Source organism: Eupeodes corollae, chromosome 2 (assembly GCF_945859685.1).
Source record: "Eupeodes corollae chromosome 2, idEupCoro1.1, whole genome shotgun sequence".
Lineage (NCBI taxonomy): Eukaryota > Metazoa > Arthropoda > Insecta > Diptera > Syrphidae > Eupeodes > Eupeodes corollae.
The window spans coordinates 137,768,133-137,782,525 of record NC_079148.1 but is presented as its reverse complement, the minus strand read 5'-3'; the positions used below and the strand labels follow the sequence as shown (position 1 = coordinate 137,782,525).

At 34.8% G+C, this 14,393-nt stretch overlaps 1 protein-coding gene and 2 non-coding genes across 3 annotated transcripts; all 3 read left to right on the top strand.

The window, feature by feature from the left end:
- The first annotated feature begins 2,121 nt into the window (after positions 1–2,121).
- On the top strand, positions 2,122–2,510 carry LOC129944553 (uncharacterized). Its single transcript, XM_056054074.1, has one exon. It carries the CDS (start codon positions 2,309–2,311, stop codon positions 2,474–2,476), a length of 168 nt encoding a protein of 55 aa, XP_055910049.1. The 5' UTR covers positions 2,122–2,308; the 3' UTR covers positions 2,477–2,510.
- A 317-nt stretch (positions 2,511–2,827) lies between these two features.
- Trnag-gcc (transfer RNA glycine (anticodon GCC)) lies at positions 2,828–2,898 on the top strand. Its single transcript has one exon. It is a non-coding gene; the product is annotated as a tRNA-Gly (tRNA).
- A 7,064-nt stretch (positions 2,899–9,962) lies between these two features.
- On the top strand, positions 9,963–10,033 carry Trnag-gcc (transfer RNA glycine (anticodon GCC)). The gene has a single exon. It is a non-coding gene; the product is annotated as a tRNA-Gly (tRNA).
- The last annotated feature ends 4,360 nt before the right edge of the window (positions 10,034–14,393 follow it).

Genomic DNA, 14,393 nt, shown 5'->3' with positions numbered 1-14,393 from the left:
ATACATTAAATAAGTCAAGTCCTTGAACAAAACTTAATTTTAATAGGGTACCTGGCACCAGTAAATTTATTTCAAGAATTCGATGTGAAAAATGTAACGGTGAGCCTAAAAGACTCAGAAAAGTCATTCCTGAGTTCAATGTGACATCTTACAAAGAAAAAAAATTAGCCATCTTTCAGAAACAAATTTTGATTCATATTTTGTCAGGTAATTTCTGTAGAAAAACGACCTGGTCTATCCAGGTTTTCCGCCATTGCAAAATAATACTTATAAGTGAATTTAAAATTTGGTATGCCATGGAGGGTCGTCAAATGTTAAAAACGATGCCCTAGTTAGTAATCAAAAGATTATATTTCTTAGAGTTTTTCTCCATACAATATGAAGGCATTATTTTTCTTGTAAAAAAGTTAAGGGGTTTTCTATGGGTAAAATAAATCAATATATTCTTGACCTAGATCTGTCAAAACACAACTTTCTTCTGTTTGCATTTCATATGGCAAAATAAATTGATTTATTTTTTATTTAAGATCAATTTTGCAGATCTGGATTTTCGGCAGACTTACCCCTCTTTGCACCAATACTAATAAAACTTAAAAAAAATAATTAGCTGTCAATTTGACACATCTACCACATTGGTTGAGACGTACACTGAGTTGCAATAATACAATACAAACAAATTCCAATCGCCTTCCATGCTCCACGAAAAAAAATCAATTTTAGATGGAAATTTGAATTTACCCATGGAAAACATCATACATAATTTGAATTATCTAATTTTTCCAATTGTCATTGAATGACAGTTTGACACAATGGTTGCATTTAATCTCAAATGGAGAGTTTTTCCGGATACTCTTTTGTTAATGTTTGTATCTATAATAGAACAGCTTATCTAAAACAGCTGGGCGGTCAAAAAGAAAATCAAATGTATCCAAGAATTTCTGGTGTATATGGGTATGTGACAGAACAGCTGATTCATCATTTGGTCGAATTTAAAGCAACCTGAAAATTGATTTCAAACTTATATGTTTTTGGTGATCGGGTGAATAATTAAAAATACCCAAGAAAAATATGGTAATTTTGAACCTCAGAATCGGAAAGTAATTTTTATTTTTTCGAGCTTGTTGAATAAGGTAACTAAAAAATCAACTACCCGGGATAGCCTATTTAACTAGACATTAAACCCAGCCATTTTGTTGCTATCTTGCTTATGTAAACAAAGACTAGCAAAACATTTTAGTTAAAAATAGGTTTGTTCCAAAGATTTTTGGACCGAAAATGTTTGTCAAAGTTTAAAGAGTGGGATAAATTTCTCTCAAAGAGAAAAACTGCCAAGTAAGTCAGGAACGGGTTCTTAGCAAAAATTGTCTGTCACTCAATCAATGCGAAGCAAACCGAGCACATGAGGCTTATTTACGTACCGCGATATGAAATTTGACAGAACAACAATTTCTGCCCAAAAGAAATTTTTGGGTAAATTATTTTATTCTCTCGAGCTCTCTCTTCTGTCAAAAACGACCTCATTAATATAGTGTGGAACAGCATTTGAGTAGCAATTGTTGACAATTGGCAGTCTTGGTCAAGGTTGAAAAGATAGAATATTGCATACAAATGTATCCATCAATGACAAACGGAATACAAGAAGTACTTATAGAAGTACCCATAAAACGCACAGGTTTGAATCCTTTATAAATCTTAAAAAAAACATAATTTTATTTGCGCAGAATCAAACCGGTATTGCCGAGTTTTTCTGCAGCGTGGATAAATCTATGTGACTTACTATAAGTTCCTCAAAATTAAAATGAAGTATGTACACAAACTGAAGCGTGGACAATTGTTACTTTCTTTTTGCAAATGGGAAATACATCCCATTTTATGTTTCTTAAATGGTTTTAATTTAATATTAAAAGAATCTCATAAAAAGAAAATATTACATAAACGTATCTTTTATTATTAACTGTGCACTAAAATAAAACAGTCTAAGTTACTAAACACATCTTGTAAGTAAATTTATGAACGCTGCTATTTTTGGTAATTTCTCCGAAAAGTATGCTAATATTTTGTTTTCTCACCAACAATGCACGTTTTGCACATGGAATGCTTTCATTGAAATGTCAAATTTTATTTGTCATCGCTAACCAGCTGATAAACTTCAGAAAATTTTGTATTTACTTTAAAAGTAAAAAGTGTATTCGAGTTCAATCAATTACACAAAGAAACCTTCTAACTTCTCTAAATTCAATAAAAAAACAACGTGATAAACAAACATTTTAGTTGTGGACCTAATAATTAAATTTGACTTCAACATATTATGGACAATTGTTGTGGCGGAGAACAACGAGACCAATCAATTAAAGAAATGTTGAGATCACTTATTGACTCGAAAGTTATAAATGTTCAATTGCTAACAATTGCTATTGGTGTATTATTTATTGTTGTTATGTTTAAGAATAAATATAAAATCATTGCTGGAAGATGAGAAATATAAAAAATGCTTTAATTGTTTTACTTTTATAATATATTCTCTATCGATTTGTGTTTTGACGTCGAACTCCAAATTGGCGAAGTTGAGACTTGAGAGTTTTTTGTGTTTTTGTTTTAGAAAATGGTACCCGTCGAGTCATTTGTACTTGCAAAGTGGATTGGTTAGGTAATTTTGTTTTGAAAACAGCCAGGTTTCAAGGCCAGGTGATTGAAAACAATACCTAATTGAATTGTCATTGTGTGGTAGTTGAACTGCGAAGAGTTTGTAATTTACTTGAGTTATTAGCAAAAACGTGACTTCATGCATAAAAAAACTGGATTAGCGCGGGAGCATAAAATTTCACAAGCATCGGTGGTTCAGTGGTAGAATGCTCGCCTGCCACGCGGGCGGCCCGGGTTCGATTCCCGGCCGATGCAATTCTTTTTATTTCTAACCCAGCCAACGAATTCTTGTTGATGCACTTGCTAACAAAATTTGACTCAGGTTCCTGATATAAAATTGTTTATGCTCGGTCATCTTCGCCTGCATAAACCTCTTATCTGCAAAACCGATTACTATGAAAAAGATCTTCATTTTGGCAACTGTCAATTTGAAGCTGTCTTTTGACATTTGACAAGTAAGAATTGCGCCATTACTCAAAATGAAACGATATACGCTTCGAATCCGATCAAAACTGTTGATTAACACAACAGAAGTGGCGCTACGAGCTACAAAAGAAACAAAACAATTTTATTTTTTCAAGACTCGTTTACAAACAGTCTAAAGACCGTTTTATTTATCGAAGAAGTGATCGCAGTCAAAAACACTTCATATGAAGATATAAATATTTCGTACTTATCACCCTGCAAAACCTATTTGTTTACATTGTTGTATTTGTAATTTCGACGAATAGATGTTGAATTCAACGAATAAATTTGGCTTGTTTTCACGCATGCATAGATTTAATTCCTGAGTTTTTTGGGGAAATGCCACAATTTGGAGTGGAAATGTCACGCATACTTTAATGACTTTATGAATCAGCTGTTCCCTTAAGCTTGTAGGCAAACCAAGATGGCTAATCAGGATTTATATCTGTTATAAAGTTTGACAGTTCGTAGCAGCCACACTGCAATTCGTTGCTACCAAATTGTTTTTACAAAATGGTCTTGTTTTAGCGAACAAAATGCAATTTTTATTATCCTAACATTAGTGCCAATTGGTTTCTTATAATTTAATTGTGTTTTTGTTTGAAATTGACTTTTTGAAATGTGTCACGTTTGCTTGTCCCTTCGTTCATTCGTTGTTCGCTCTCATGTGCAAGGCTCTTTAGAGTGTTTTTGATCACAATTGTTTACTAACACATTTAGACTATTGTCTTTGCAACTTTGTGAAAGATAAGGGGTGTTTTTAAAGTCGAAAACCTGCATAAAGACAATCGTCTTTTTCCTTTGTTGCATTAATGAACACACCATATCTGCAAAACGTGTTTATATGCCTGATTAAGTACAATTTTAAGTAGTCACTGAATGTTCATACCGCCAGACAAAAATCTGGGGCCCTACTCTGCAATGCGTTTCGAAAGTCTGCTATTACACGATGAATCTAGATGCATGCGACATCTTCGAATTCTTCTTTGTGATCCTATCCTGTTTCTCAAGTGCTATTACACGTTGAAACTAGATTCATGAATCTATTTTGACAGTTCTCTTTCATTTTTATTTCGTCATCGACTTGTTTGTTTGTCTATTTACTTTTATTAATCGAGAAAATTTTGTTATTCTTTTAAATCAATAAAAAACATTTTGTTTTGTAAAATTTATGAGTTTTATTTTCTGACTGTGCACTAAAAAACAATATGACAATAAAAAAACAAAGACATAGATTCCTACAAAATGAACTGTCCGTCGAAGTTTGCTTTTCGAACTTCGTTGTTCGACCATACGAAAGAGAATAGCAAAAATACGAATAAGAGAACAGAGAAACGTCAAATTGTCGCAAGGAAAAATTTACCCGGGTGACACAGGTCGATTTTCTTGCGTCTCATGTTTTCGATTTTGTTTTCTCTTTTGCACTTATGTTGTTCGAAGTGTAGCATGCATCTAGATTCATCGTGTAATAGCAGACAAAGGAAATATTTTCGAAACTGAATATTTTGTACTCCCTATTTCTAATGCAGAAAAGAAATCTAGTACTTACGGAATGACAAATCCGTATTCGGATTTTTAGTACCTGACAATGCGTTGCCGAATGTCTTTAGCGTTCGAAAACGAACATTTTGTTTCTTTTAACTTTCTAAGCTTGAATTAAAAAGAGAAATTTGGCAAAGAAATGAAGTGTACAAAATCATTACGATAATTCTCAATGACTGAATTTTGATTTTGTCCTCGTCTTCTTTGTGATTTGTTTTGAATTTTTGTTTGTAGTTTTGCTTTGACAAATCTCATAAGAAATTCGAGACTCGGCAAATCTATTCGAAAAAGCGAAAACTAGATGATTGTTTTATTTGATTCGAACATTTTACAGAGTACGAACTCATAAAAGAATCGAATATGAGATCCGAATCGGAATTGCTTTCGAAACGCATTACAGAGTAAGGCCCCTGAAATGGCGGCAGCGAAAGATTTTTTTTTTAAATCCAAGACATTAAAGGAGTATTAAATTCTGTTTCCATTAGAATTTTTTTGCTAGTTAAACTTAAATTTTAGCGTCATTTCACAACGCATTTTCTTGTTCTCTCAAAAAAGATTTAATTGCAAATAAGGTACTTATTAAAAACTTATATACAATTTTCGCACATATTTTCCATTTATGTATCTTCCCGACGCTGATGATGAATATAATCGATTATGATGTTTTAAACATAATCAGCCCTATTGTGAGTTTCACATGAATAAGATTCCACTTGAAAAAATCCCTTTTTCCAATTCGCCTATTGTGAGTTTCGGGCGAAAAAATGCATGTTCGAATTCGTTCGGAATAAAATGTCATTTGGCGCTAAAAATGTATACTTAGTTTTTAGCAAAGCGATTTGCTGCTAAACAAGATGCAGGAAAATCCTGAAACCGCAAATTAATCCTGAATTACAAAAGTAAAGAAAAAATAAATGCATTTTGGAAGCAGATTACACTTGAGCTTAATAGCGCTGGGCCTCCAATCAAGACTGAGTTCGAATGGAAGAAGGTAAAGGTAAGAGCTCAATTTAATTCACATTTCTGAAGACAGAACAAAAAAAAACAACATTTTAATTAGGCTTGGACCGCCAAAAACGCTACGTGAGGATAAAGGCTGCTACAAACAAAATAACTGAAAGAGGAACAGGAGGTGGACCTAATAAAACACTAAAATTCTCTCCAGCTGAAGAAGCCATCTTCCAGTTTGTTTGATTCTTCAAAATCGTTTGGGTTTAATCTACCCAAAAAGAAAAGTATCGAAAATATGGAAAATGAAATTCAAATTGAAGATTTTTTTGGACGAATTTGAAAATAATGAACAACATAACCAACAAAATGTTGTTGTTATAACCTATTCACTTTCTGATCCTATTCCAGTCGTACCTGCAACTAGACTTGCTTCAACCAATCAAACCACCAAGAAAAAAACAATTTTTGCAAAATGAGTACCCAAGAATTTGTTATGCAAGAACTTCAAACGCATAAAGAACTTTGTGACAAAGTGAAGCAATATCCATCATAAAAGATCATGACAACAATATACAAAATTGTATAAAAAACTTAACATTTTCTTTTTATTGTAAATAATAAATCACTTCTTTTTATTAATCCTTGACGGTGTCAAAACAAAAATACAATTCACTGCGTTTTTACGTTCAAAAAGAAATATACAAATATAGGTTCAGATTCCATTCTCTGTTTTAATCAGAATGCGAACTCAGTTTGCTGAACACGACAATTATTCGAACTGTCAGTTATGATTCGAAGTGAAATTCTATTTGTGCAAAAATGGAAATAGCTTTTGAAATTCCGGGCGAACAAAAATATTTCGGGTGAATGATTTTCCGGGCGAAACTCACAATATGGCTGAATCTTTTGCAACCCTTCTGCGTTTGTTCGATCGCAAATCTGTTTCTTTGAACGTATCTAACGCAGGTCTAAGTTAGGCAAACTTTTATCAAAACACCAAGGGTTTATGCTACGATGGAAGTCATCGAGGATATACAGGTGCGAATGGATTTTTGAAGTTTCTAGAAAAGGATATGGTTCTGTAAATGTAGGCTTGGCGGCTATTTGAATGGTATTGTTTTCCATTTTTAATACCAAACATCCGTTGATTTTCCTAAAAATCCGTTTAACATCAAAATGAATGGAAAAAGACAGGCTGGAATCAAAACCTTATAATCTATACGAAGAAATATAAGCCACGTTTTATATATACTGTCATCCTACAAAAATATCACGATGTAGATGCCAACATAAAACGTTTATACATCTATCTCCTTTTTTCTTATCTTTGTTTACTTTCCAAAAAATTGCTGTCTCTTTTTTTTCAACTACAGTTCGCCCTACCTTACCATTTGAAACACAAAATGACCACCTACCTGTCATAATAACAACTAATTTTTTGGTTTCTGAAATTGACCCAGATAGAAACCAAGATCACAAATTGTTGTATTATGTGTTAAAATATGATCCATTTGGATCTTTTTCGATATTAATAACGCAGCTATGGTTTGATTTTTGTAAAAGAAAATCGATTGAATCAAACTTATATAGGAAAGCTTACTTAATAAGACTCGATAAACACATACAATTATACCTTATAATTAAATTGATGGCATGTGAGGTCGGCCACCTCCAATAGTCGGCCACCAACTCTTAAATTTAAGATTAATAGGGACACATACATTACTCCATAGGAAAATACTGTTTTTTTGTATGTTTACGGTTCTTTAACGGATCGCAAAAAAATGTAGACAAAGCAGCTGCTGCTATTCTTGTAAAAAATTGTCATTTGTGATGAAGTTCTTGCAGGAAGTGTACACGTTAATTTAGTTAAGGAAAAAATAGTGAAAGTGGTCTGCAAAAAGTGTTTTTATTAATAAAATATTGAGGGTAAGTAATTTTGTTAATTGTTTGTATATTGTTTATTGTTTGTTTTTTACGTTTTTTGCATAAAAATATGAAAAATTATTTATTTTTCAATAAATAGAGTCGGCCGCCCTGGTTGGTTACTGAAGAATATGATTTTTTGTTTTGCTTATTTTCATATGAAAATCGAACGCGTACCTCTTCTCTTAATTTTTAACACAATTTTCGAGTCTCTTAAAAAAAATTGGGAAGAGAAATGGGCAATCCGAAAGGCTGGCTAATAGTATAAAGTCCCAAGAACAACACTGCAGGACAGACTTCATGGTCGAGTTGGTGTAAGGCCTAGGCGTATGGGCCCCGACACAAAGCAAAGATGAGGAAAAGTGCTTGGAAGATTGGATAATCATACCTGGCAAAATGTGGATATCCACTTAAACCATCTGACATTCTGAACACATTACAAAAAATCATATTGGAGAACAAAAGACAGACACGAAACTTCATTTTGCTTGACTCCAAAAGCTGGTGTAGTTTTGGCTCCTTAGGGATTGAAAAATCTCTACAAGGTTAATGCAGGAAAAGAAAAGGAGTAATAACCGTTCTATTTTTGGTCAGTGCTGATGGTCAAACTCTCCCGCCTTTGGTCGTGTTCCCATATGTGTGCCCTCCACCAGATTTGGTGAAAAGCATGCCGGACAAATGGGTATTAGGCAAATCGGACACAGGTTGGATGCGATCCGAAACATTTTTCGAATATGTGGCCAACAGTTGACTATCTTTCTGAAAACAATATTAAGCGAGTAGTATTATTTTTGGTCGATGGTCATAAATCCTATCTGACCATGGAACTGAGCGACTTCTACAGGAGTAATGGGATAATTTTATATGTGCTTTAGCCTCATGTGGGTGCATTCAAGGGGCTTAAAAGTGACTATAAAAAAACGGTTCACAAATGGCCGAGCATTCCAGGAAATAAAAATAAGGCTGTGACGAAGACCAACTTCTGCGAACTTCTAATGGCGGTGCTGGATAGCACAGACAGGACGAAAAGCATTAAAAACGCTTATAGAAAGTGTGGAATTTTTTCATTCAATGCAGATGCTATCGATTATGCTAAATGTGTCCAGAATACTCTTAAAAACTCCACGTATCCCCACCGGAAAGAGTCACAGCTTCAAGTTTCTACGAAACAAAAAAGTTCTGGCTTTGGCAAAAACTGATTTTGCGAATTATAGACAAAATTCAGAATGAACAGCATCCAAATCAACCGATTGTATTGAAGATGGAACAGCCGAATTTCAAGAATTGCTAGATGAAGCCAACATGGAAGTTGAAATTCCCTCAGTCAAACCTCGTGTTGAGAGCATATATGCCCATATGAGCGGTACTTATGTTATAAACGATACTGGAGAACTCAACTGCGACAATTTCAATACCAACTTTATCGCCAGTTAACGAGGAAATGAATTCTATAACTGATCTTCTAAAGGAAGCAGATGAAGTGTTATCTACAATTGACAACAGTGGTAGGACTTGACACTTTCTTTGCAGTAAAAAAGCTCAAGACCAGGCTAAAAAAAATCGAGGAGACCCAGCTTAGGAAAGGAATAGCGTTTGCGGAAAAAAAATATCTAGAAAACCAAAGACAAAAAAACATGTTCCATGATGAATTAGAGAACGTAGGCTGTGATTCTTGTCCTAAATGGATTCATTTAAGATGCACACATTTTGTCGGACGAAATTTCGAAGATATACAAAATGAAGTATTCTGTGAAGCACTAAAAAAATCAAGAGTTTTCGAATTTAGGCATTTCAAATAATCACATAAACTATGTTTTGTATCCCAAACTCCAACTGAACAACTGAATTTTGAGGAACAGTAAGACGTAAAAAAAAAGTTAGATGGGCGACCACTGGCTCCATCACCCTATATTATTTTAATTGCAACAAACTCATTGACACAAAACAAAAAATTGCTGAATGCTTTCATTTCTTCTATATTTTTTACCTTCACCACATTTCCATCACGAAAATGTCATTTGAATTTCTAGTTTGGTCAGTTTATATTTCTCAGAATGTTTAGAAATAGAAATAAAATGTCTGATACAAAATTTACCGTTTTTGCTTTTAAATTATGAGAATAGAGTTTTATGATTCGATTTCTAAATTATTCTCTATCTCAAAATTCGAACAGGAAGAAAAAATATAAAGCTTCAGCCAATTTAAAAGTACATCCGCTGTTAAACAAAAGCTGGAGTTTTTCTTAAGCGGTTTTAAATAGTTTGTAATTAGGTTCACTAACTAATTTTCTGTCTTAACGCAAAGGCTATTAAATAAATTCTAAGCTTCTTCATACTTGTTTAAGCCAACAAAACAAGATTGAGTGAGTTTAGCGTAGGTATAAAGTTATAACAAAAGATCTAAAAAATCAAAAAAATGCATCTAAAATTTCATAAGCATCGGTGGTTCAGTGGTAGAATGCTCGCCTGCCACGCGGGCGGCCCGGGTTCGATTCCCGGCCGATGCAATCGATTTTTTCGTTAAGCTTTCTTCGAATTATTTTAGGATTAAGTTTAGGACATTTAGGTAAAACGGACAGGTAAACTTTTCTTGCGAAACTGTAAACTGTGACTGACTTTTCTCCATTTTCGAAGTCAAATTTGACAGTTTCTATGCGTTGTATAAGCGTGAACAGATCCATTTTTAGTAACAGCCTATAATGTCAAAATCATGACACCCTTAAAAGTGACAGCTGCACAAAAAATGGGCTGTTAAAAATGAAAATCCAACTAGATTTACTGTTAGAATATTTACAATTACATATAAAAGTTAAAATCTTTAAATAAATATTCGAAATCTTCTGTTTTGTTATTAAAGTTTAATGGTCTTAAATAAGCAAACATTTTAATTCGACTTAGTTGCAAAAACAAACAAAAATTGCAACAAATATTACAACTTCTATATTTGATTATTTGTATTACTTATATTTACCTACTTATTTTATTATTTAATCTACCAAAGTTTACATTTATACCTTCAATATAAATGTATATTACATACTAACATGATCATGCACTTTTATTTGAAGAAAAATAAAATTAATTGAAAATAAAAATCAGCACGAGTAACTTCTTATGAACTTTATATTTACATATTAGCTTATCAATTTGTTACGTTTGACGTTTATAGAATTATCAGACATCTTTTGGTTTATTTTACAGACCCAATTAAGTAATTTTGCTATGAAGCTAGCGTTGAGAAAAATCAGCAGATTATAGAATGAGAATAAGAGTCAAGGAAAATATGTGTATATTAAATATAAGTAAATATTCATCTTATTATTCTATTTCAAACAATCATGATTATAAAATGTATATTATTTCGTAAGTAAGTCTTCCTTTTCCGGCTGTCATGCTTAATCAATTTTGACAAACAAGATGTCAAAAAGTAATAGAATTTTCTGTAGACTATGCGAATTATATTCTTATTGAATATACATTTATAATTTGTTGAAAAACTTATTTTTTTTAATATAATACAAAAAATATGAAATACCGGAAAAACCATATATCAAAAGAAATCAGGTGAAATTATCCAATACACAAACCATTTCATTCGATGAGTTAGTTTCCCAGTATTTCATAATTTTTGGGATGAGTCTTTTCTAATAGGCTTTTCACAGCAAGTCCAAAACCCGGTTTTTGCGAAATTATCGGTTTTCGCCGAAAGCCTACATCGAAAACTCAAGTTTTTCCATACATATTTGGTAAACCACAAGTTTTATATAAAACCTCTCAAAATTAGTAGCAATTCAAAGTTGAACTAAACAAACAAACCTTTCGAAACATTCAGCGCTCAAATTAATGTAAACAAAACAGCTGATGGCTGCTTTCAAAACAAATATTCATTTTGAAATAAATTTGGTCATTATTTTTTTTTTATTTTATTTACAGAATATGGAAGAGAGAAAAAAAAGGAACTTTGGGGGAGCTGCGTGGCAACAGAAAAAATTGCGGGAAAATTGGCCAATGTCGAGAATAGAAGCCCCGGTGACTATTTGCGGCACTGGCGGTTCTTTTATGATACTCCAGAGTTTCAAACGCTTTTTGTTAAGCGAGGAACCGGAATTCACTATGGCTACTGGCGTGATGTTTCCAAGGACGAGGAAGACCTGCTCATAGTTGGTAATGACGTTTCCAAGGGATGCGTCTTCGAACTCGTCGCCACAAAAATTTTCGGTCGGTAACTCCATTCAATCATAAGTATTTGGGTGATATGAGAAAGGTGCTAAGTTCATTTGTGGAGTAGAATAAGTATGAAAGAAAATCCTGAAGGATGCTAAGTCGCAGCAAGATAGGATGAGTGTGATTTTGGTACGAATCTGGAACTAGGAATTAACCTTTTCTGCTACGCCTATAAGTTGCTGGGATGACCACAATATATGGCGATTCTGAAGGCATATTTGGCCAACAGAAGCAGTAGTCATAAGCTCAGTATTTTGGACGTTGTAAAGAAAAAAGAAAATGTTTTAAATAAAATTAATTTTTATTGTAACAGTTTTGTTTGTTGTTAATCATATTTTCTACACAATTAGCTTCCCCTTAGTGAATTGTTTGGACCGGTTGAAGTGAACTGGGAGTTGTAGTTCTTGTTGCTTCATGTTGTGAGCCCATTTCACCCGTCCTAAGAACTTTAGTTGAAACTTTTTAATCACACATTTTTTCATCAATACAAAATTTGACAGCCGGTGTTAAACAAATTTAAAAGTCAAATGAAAACGAGTAAATGTTCAGTGTGAACGATTTTCGGGTTTTCGAAAACATTTTGCTGAAAACCCGGTTTTGAGTTTGGTGTGAAAACGCTGTCAAACAAAAAATTGCGTTTCTTTTTACCTTTGATCGTCCAGAGCTTCAAATTTGTGTTTCTTTTTTAGTTCTGATCGTGTTCTGAACTTGTTCAGAGTGTGCTCTATGAGCTCAGAATAAAATATCTGAACAGACCTAATTAAATGTTGAACACAACCATTTGACAGATGAATTGAAGAAAACAAAATAAAATCAATTTAAATGACGTGTCCTAGCTACGATATTAAAATTGTCCTGGGCGATTTTAATCCCAAGCTAGGAAGGGAAGACATCTTTGGTGGAATAATAGGGAAGAACAGCCTGCACGACAACACTTCCGACAACGGATTCAGGCTCATAGATTTTGCTGCGGGGCGAAACGTCATATTAGCCAGTGAGCGTTTTCCACACCTCAACATCCACAAAGGAACTTGGACTTCTCCAGATCAATCTACCGTCAACCAGATTGACCATATTGCGATCGACGCCAGACACGCTTTCAGCATTATGGATGTACGAGCTTTCCGAGGAGCTTACATCGACTCGGACCACTACCTCGTTGTAGCCAAGGTAGCACTTCGGATTTCCAGACCCAAGACAAAACAGGGAGGTGCTGGGAGAAGGTACAACGTCGAACGGCTACAATCGCCAGAGATCGCCAAATCCTTTTCCGACCGAGTTACAAGTAACCTCTCTTGAAGTTTTCTGCTGCCAATACAATGTATCGAAAACCAGTGCCAATATTGCCAAGATGCAATCAGAGAAGCCGCACCTCAGCCAAACAACAGGCACGCAAAGCGGCGCTGCATAAAAGGACGAGAGCTGCTCATGAGCTCTATGAGCAATCCCGTCCTCCCGACTTAGACGAGGTAAAGATTGCCATATCTAAGCTGAAGTCTAATGAAGCCGCTGGAGCGGATGGCTTGAATGCCGAGGCCTGAGTATTGTTTGTCCGATCCTGAAAAAAGGAGACCTCTGAACTGCACCAACTATGGAGGAATCAGTCTACTTAACAACCTGATAGGTCCTTATCAGCGTGGTTTTCGACCAGAAAAGTCCACGGTTGATCAAATATTCACATTACGGCAGATCCTGGAAAAAACCCAAGAACACCAAATCGAGACCCACCATCTTTTCATCGATTTAAAGGCCGCATATGACAGCATCTACAAGGACGAGCTAGAGACATGTGTAGTTTTGGCATCCCTGCCAAACTCGTCCGTTTGTGCAGGATGACCATGGAGAAATCACGCTGCTCCATAAAGGTTGGAAAGAACTTAACAGAACATTTCGATGTCAAAAAAGGTCATAGACAAGATTTTTTTAACATCGTGCTTGAAAGAATAGTGCAGAGCTCACACGTCAACACTATAGGCACTATCTTTCAAAAGTCTTTCCAATTACTGGCATATGCTGATGACATTGACATAATCGGAAGAACTCAGCGTGATGTCAATGGGGCTTTTGTGAGTATTGAGGCAGAGGCGGCAAAAATGGGTTTAACGGTTAATGAGGGCAAAACAAAGTACATGCTGTCGTCAAGAAAGGACATACAACATTGAAGTCCTGGTCAAAACGTCACCATTGACAGACGTAACTTTGAGGTAGTCAAGGACTTCGTCGACCTAGGCTCCGCTGTAAACGCAGAAAGCAACACCAGCGCTGAGATCAAACGCAGAATAACTCTTGCTAACCATTGCTTCTTTGGGCTAAGAAAGCAATTGAGTGGTAAAATCCTCTCTTGAGGGACGCTATATACATAAGACCCTTATCATCCCCGTCCTGCTATACGGTGCAGAAGCATGGACTATGACAAAAGCGGGTGAAAGCACCTTTGGTCGGTTCGAGAGAAAAGTTGTTCGTGCGATCTACGGTCCCGTATGTATCGAAGGGGAGTGGAGGAGAAGATGGAACGACGAGCTGTACGGGCTGTACAGCGACATAGACTTAACCAGAAGTGTAAAAGTCCAATGAATAAGATGGCTGGGTCACGCAGAGCGCATGGAAACCAATGCTCCGGCCCGGAAAGTCTTCGAATGCATA